Here is a 6709-nt window from a genome sequence, read left to right on the forward strand (position 1 = left end):
AGGTACTTACTTTGCACCAGTTAATGCTAGAAGGGAAAGTAAAAATGGCCATGGCAAGTACATTTCAGGTTATCTTCTCTAAGCTGTTACCCAGGACTAAACAATTTAAAACAAAAAACAACTTATGTTTTTAAGAGCAATGACATCTTTTGTTTTTCCTTAACATAAGTTTTTAAGCAAACATACAAAGGACAAGTGCTGGAGAATATTTATTTTCACTGTATCATATAATGACATTACTCTCATTTGCTGCCTGTTTTGTTTAAATACAAAAATAATTCAAAAGCAAACTGGTCAAGTTCAATTTTGTACACCATAGGTCCTGGTGCTTTGGAATTCCAGATGGAGTAATCAGAAGAAATTAGTTCCCAGGCTAAAAAAAAAAGAAAGAAAGAAAAAAAAAGGCAAGAAAAATAAGCATTACAGGGTGCTTTACAATCAGACATTCCTTCATCCAAGTTAAGAGACTACTAATCCATCCTTACTAGTTTACAGAAAAGGTATAATGGCCTCTTTAAACTGTAAGACTCTTACTATTATTTGAAAATCGTTTCTGATAATGGGACATTTAAAGTCTCAGCTTCAATTACCTTTACTAATGTATCAGTCATGAGCTTAAAATTCAAACAGAGGTTAAGTCAAAAGCAGGTGGATGGCTTGGATTTTGTTCAATGAATATAAATTGCATACCCAATCTAAAACATACCGTATGAAAATGTTGCTTTTTTTTGTGTTACAATTTAGGACTGAATGACCTGCCACAAAATTAACAGTGTAGATCCAGGTTTTCAAAAGGCGTTTACACAATTCTGCTAACGTGACTGACAGAAGTTGCAACAGATAAACAGCAACAAATAAAAATGTTTCCATTAAACAGTACTGCTCAGATTTAATGAGTGCCTGCTGTGTTCCAAATTACTGTATTTTTGGTGCAGACTTGGAAGCGGTCACATGTTAACTCAAAACCAAGCAGATTTGGTTTCTGCTCCACAAATTCAGTGTAGTACCACATCCACCAAGGGATGCTGGTGTGATGCCACTGATAGCAAGTCTCACCTTGCAGGCAGGAGCTGAGCTCTGTACCTGGGTATTTCAAATCCACATATCACATCTCTGACAAAAATGTCCTAACCAAGAGGCCAGACTACACAGAGGTATTCTCTGCCCCCCCAGTAAAAGTTCTGCCACTATGCAGAGCACAGTAAAACATCAAAGAGTGAAGGGGAGAGAGCCCAAGAGAGAGCCTGACTTTGTAACTGAGTAATAAGAGCTTTCATCTGAAAAGGAGATGCCAGTCCCTACTCTAGGGATGCTTTAAGCATCACAAAAATTAAAAAAAAAATACGAAGTAGGGAACAAAACTTCTTGGATGTTCCAAGCAATCCAGGAAAAAGCTCTGTGCAACTTTAGCTACATAATTTCAGTCACTGACATCCAGTTCGTAACTTCAATACGCAGTTTCAGTTAAATACAGGACATTTTTAGCAACTCACATGCAGTAATTTCGGGTTTTCCTAGCGTGAAGGTTTGAACAGGATGCTGGTCTACATAACATCCAGTTAGGGTGAAATCTGAGATCCTAAAACACAGCTACAGAAAGAGGGAAAACATGATCAGATGGTATATTGTCATGCTTGCTGAGCAAATGCCAGCAATTCGAGTTACATGCTCCTGGTGTGCAAGTGTACTCACAAAATGACAGGATGTCAAATCCTGTAAGCAAGAAAACAGAAAAACTCCCGGCTGAGAACAAAGAGGCTAACAGTTATGTCTGAATTAAGATCAAGTTATTTCATTGACAATTTAAGATAATAAGAAAAGGACTAGTAAGGCCTCTTTTCACAGAGCCTGCAACTTACTTTACATAAGCAGTATTCCCAGTGAAAACATAATCAGTTGGGTGCTATTTGCCTGCAGGGCCAGAAGACATGATTCTGGTCAAAGAAACTTCCAAAGATGTAGGGAACTTCAGTCCTAAAGCCAGAAACAGCATCTATAAGAAATTATACACTATACAAAACTGACTGGGGGAGGAAGGAGGAGTGCACAGGGGTATTCAGCTTACCGATGACCCAAACGAGTAGGCTCTTCTCTCATGACAAATCCCATTGGTCATAACTAACTTTGTACCCTAATTGAGCGACTGGGCCCCTACATATGACAGAAGAGAAAGAAAACCACTGGAATTAGTATAATTCAGTATTTGTTACCACCCATTTTGTTAAAGAGGGTAACAAAATGCTGAAAGACATTATTTATGTGCATACAGACAAATCAGACCTATTTGAGCACGCTGCTAATTTATGAAAAGAAATTACAGAGCAGGAGGAAATCACCACGGTCTCAACCTAGTAATCATAAAAGAGCTGTTGATAGTTTACTGTCTCCCGTTCACTGATAATATTTTATTAACACTATGATCAGCATCAGCAACTTTGTATCATTTCAGCTTTAAATTTTCATAATTATGCGACGGTGTAGTCATGGCAGTTTGTCCGAGAGGCTTAAATGAAAACTATCGTTTTAATTTTAAATAACCGTGTTTTTGATAAGCTGATCTGTAGGTAGGATTAGCAGTCTTAAGGAACAGGTAACCCTGGGTTGGAAGTGATCTCGAGACTTAATCCACCTGGAGGATTGTGGCAGCGTTTCATGTGAAAAAATACCACAGGGAAACAGGATCTGCAACAGAAATATGCAGAATGTTACCAAATATTCTGGTGCAATTTCTGTATTCCAGAGGAGGCCACCAGGATGATCCGAGGGCTGGAGCAGCTCTCTTATGAAGACAGGCTGAAAGAGTTGGGGTTGTTCAGTCTGGAGAAGAGAAGGCTCCAGGGAGATCTTATAGTGGCCTCCCAGTACCTGAAGGGGCTCCAGGAAGGTTGGGGAAGTACTTTTCATAAGGGCAGGGAGTGACAGAACAAGGGGAAATGGGTTTAAGCTGAAAGAGGGGAGGTTTAGATGAGATATTAGGAAGAAGTTCTTCACTGTGAGGGTGGTCAGACACTGGAACAGGTTGCCCAAGGAAGTTGTTGATGCCCCCTCCCTGGAAGTGTTCAAGGCCAGGTTGGATGAGGCTTTGAGCAACCTGGTCTAGTGGAAGGTGTCCCTGCTGATGGCAGGGGGGTTGGAACTAGATGATCTTTAAGGTCCCTTCCAATCCAAACCATTCTGTGATTCTATGATTCTATGATTCTGGAAATGACAAGAATTCCAAGGGGGCTTCCTGACATTTGCAAGGTTGGTGTCCACTGGTAGTACTTTGATGGAGCACAGCCTGTTATATTGACTCCTAACAGGTTAATTTCAGGAAGATCACAGAGAAATGGAAGAAATTTATTCAAGATTTCTTTATTCTTACCTGTTGAAAAAAGGTATACAAGCTTCACAGCACTAAAAATAATTCTTTATGCCTTCATGAAGCTTTATATTAACTGCTTTTAAGTGTGATCCCTTTTCAATAAGTTGATAACATCCCAAAATTGGTGGAACAAGAAAACTTTATCCATTCTCCAGATAAATTAACATCATCATCATAATATCAGTTATATACTGTTTTAATTGCTGAAGTACTTTTAAAAAATAACAAACAAAAATAAAATATCAATTGCTGACTGCACCAAACTCTTCAGGCTGCAGATTTGTGGTATATGCATGTGACATCTCAGCCTGGATTTATTTTGTTTAATTCAGGCATCTAAGTGGTACATTTAAAGTAAGAGCAGCCATGCCAAGCAGTCAAAGGTATTGGCACCTCCTGAACGTGACTCAGATGATGCTCAAGTCCTAAAGTGCCTTCAAAGCAGTTTATTATATTAAAAAACATTTTACCCACCTGTATTTGACTGAAACTCACTCAGACACATTCAACAATACAGGTATTTTTTATTCCTGTTTGAATACAGGGAAATAACAAGGGTCAGGGATGTTAGTACCTGGGAAGTGTAGTAACATGAGTTGAATGAATCTGAAGGAGGAATGAAAGGAAATTTTTAAGATCCATTATAGACAGAATCATCATCCAGTGGCCTGGCACTACTGGACATCAGCATGGTAGGGTCAACAGAAGTCATACAATGATGGACCACGATATCTTGGAGTGGAGGACCATTAGTCGGGAGATCCAAACTGAGGGTGACATTTGGCGCAGATCCCTCGATGTCACCCTTGAAAAAATGAAGTTAAGAAGTTATTCTAGAATATCTCCCTCAAGTCAGAACTAGATGTTTGAAAATGGAATATGAGCATTAAAATAAAATCACACTAAAGCTTTCAAACATTAATATTGACAAATACTTTCAAAATGAAGTCACTTTCCCATAGTACAGCCCTTCTCACGGCAGAGCTCATGACGCAGTCTTAGCTGAATGTCTCCTAATTGACAAGTACTCTTTGACAAGAAGAACAGCAGATAAGCAAGCTAAGGACTTACTGTAGAGCTTCATCATTATGAATGTTACATAAACGCACTTGGTGATAGCCTAATTAATTCAGTTACTTTTACAACATCCACTTAATAGATCCAAGCATGCTATTAATGGCCACTGTGGTCCCATGTCAGCTTTCTCACAGCAACCACGTGCAGAGCATCCATTGTCTCGTCCCTCCGTGTGCCAGCTCAGCAGTGCACGATTACACCAGGGCTTTCTTCTTATGTAAGGACATCCACTCTGCAAGATGACCTAGAAACTTGTCCCTCTGAGAGCAGGAAGCTGTTCACCCACATAATCCCTACCAGCATGGCTGGTGGGAAATAACCTGGTCTTCAGAAGTGCAGAACTTTGGTTGGTTTCCTTCAGAGATGAGTATTCCACCTCTTGTAAATAATTAAATTACCATGATCCACTTTATTAGGTCTTTCTCCTCGTAAAACACTGGCATTTACAAATACAGTGTACTGTGATAACATAGTGTGTTTCCTAAGCATAATTCAGGACAAAGAATGTTGAATAAACCAACTACAGAACACAAAAATTTCAACGTATTTCATAATTATTATTGATCTATTTAGTCAATATTCCTCAATTTTTAGTATTAAACAATGAAAACCATTGTCATATATAAAAACATTCAAAATAATTGTACAACCAATTTCTTTCACCAGATTCTGTATCAACAATTTTGGGTTTGGTTTTTTTTGATTGAAAAGGCTGTTGTAACAGAATAAAGCAGTACAGAGGATTAGACTTTCATTTGGTAGGAAAAGTAATTAAAAATGCTCATATAAAGACACTTGTAGAAGACTCATTCAGAAATTCTGTTTCTAATAATTATTTAACACACTGCTTATTAGATAGCTGGAAATAAACTTGGTGTTAGCACTACCACTTCTTAGTCTCTATTTTCAGAGACTCTAGATGTAAAATGATTTCTCCTTATTTTGTTTAAAATAAGAAAAATTTGGGAAAATACATGCAATATAGCTACTGCTGGAAATTTAAGTCCCATGAATAGCTACTGCAAAAATGCATGAAGCATAGAGGAAAATAACAGTAAAGATTAAAAAAAATCCCCCATTTGAAATATTACAGTATTAGAAACTCACTGATCACATACCAAAGTAAAATGACATGAGTATTTACTTCCCCAGTTGCTTCCATGAAAAATACTTTGGTCAGACTTGCACAAAAAATGTTCTCACCTTGAAATTTACAGCTCCATAAACTTGCCACGTGTCTGCAACATGTCTTTTGTCCCACTGCATGCACTTGACTCTTTCAGTGATACAGACATTAACTTGAGGTTTGCTTTTATATGTGTTGGATCTCCAAGCTGGTTGATTCTCATCCGTAGGCATTTCCTGTATGTCATCAAATGAGCTGTTCAAGCTGCGTGTGTTTGTGTTTAAGGGGCTGCCAAGCAGACAGGCCTATATAAGCAAAGTTCAAAGCTGGCCTATTTTCACACTCAGCTTCATTTTTCCTACTTGGACAGATGTAATCCATGATGCCTAACAAAAGAGTCAGTCCTTGGGAGAGCCCAGTAACGGTGCAGAGGGGTGGCTGTGGATCCAAGGTCTTCTCAACTAGTGGTAGACACTCCTATGTCAGACAGCTCTTCTGAAAAGCAATCATGGGCCAGAGATCCCTTCTTTTGGTGCAGACTGAATATACGAAGGAATGACTGATCTGAGTACGAGTATCTCAGTGCTCCACAAAAATGTGCTCATCTATGAGTCTTAGTTCAAAAAGCAAGGCTTTAAGGAAAAGTGCTGTCAGATGGTACAGGCACGTGTGTCGACCCGTGGAAGCTCTCGGCGTGTATTTCAACGATGGGGGTAACGTCTGTGACATGGAAAGAAGAGCATCTTAGTACCACTCATCTTCTCCCACCCAAAATATCATACCAGCAGAGTTCTTAGAAGCAGAAGCATGCAATCTCTTTTCTGGCATTATAAAAATCTTTGGAATATTGATATAATCAAGGATGGATTTCTTTTAGGTATTCAAATAACTCCCAAAGGCACCCCTGGTCCTAAAAGTAACCTTGTGCACCTGGAAACCAGCAGCGTCCTGATGGAAAAAGTGACAGGATCAGCATCTAAATCACTGTCAATAAAACTGTTTAATGAGTAATTAGCATTCATTCTAGCAGGTGGATTTTAATTGGAAACTTTGAGCAAATACATCCACTCATTTTTTTTTTTAATAAAATGTGAGTCTGTCTGTCTACCCTTCCTGTTGCACAAAGGTACACAACACTAATG

At 38.7% G+C, this 6709-nt stretch overlaps 1 protein-coding gene across 1 annotated transcript; it reads right to left on the reverse strand.

Annotated features, from left to right (window-relative positions):
* Positions 1 to 270: 270 nt before the first annotated feature.
* AP5M1 (adaptor related protein complex 5 subunit mu 1) lies at positions 271 to 6310 on the reverse strand (the record flags this gene model as incomplete). Its single annotated transcript, XM_029084230.1, is given in 10 exon segments — positions 271 to 373; positions 1494 to 1590; positions 1856 to 1974; positions 2066 to 2151; positions 3365 to 3513; positions 3939 to 4169; positions 5645 to 5909; positions 5911 to 6209; positions 6211 to 6279; positions 6281 to 6310. Coding segments are annotated over 10 exon segments (1448 nt in total), but the record flags the coding sequence as incomplete, so codon positions are not given.
* Positions 6311 to 6709: the final 399 nt, after the last annotated feature.

This window comes from Antrostomus carolinensis, unplaced genomic scaffold, assembly GCF_000700745.2.
Source record: "Antrostomus carolinensis isolate BGI_N321 unplaced genomic scaffold, ASM70074v2 scaffold51593, whole genome shotgun sequence".
NCBI classification, from domain to species: Eukaryota; Metazoa; Chordata; class Aves; order Caprimulgiformes; family Caprimulgidae; genus Antrostomus; species Antrostomus carolinensis.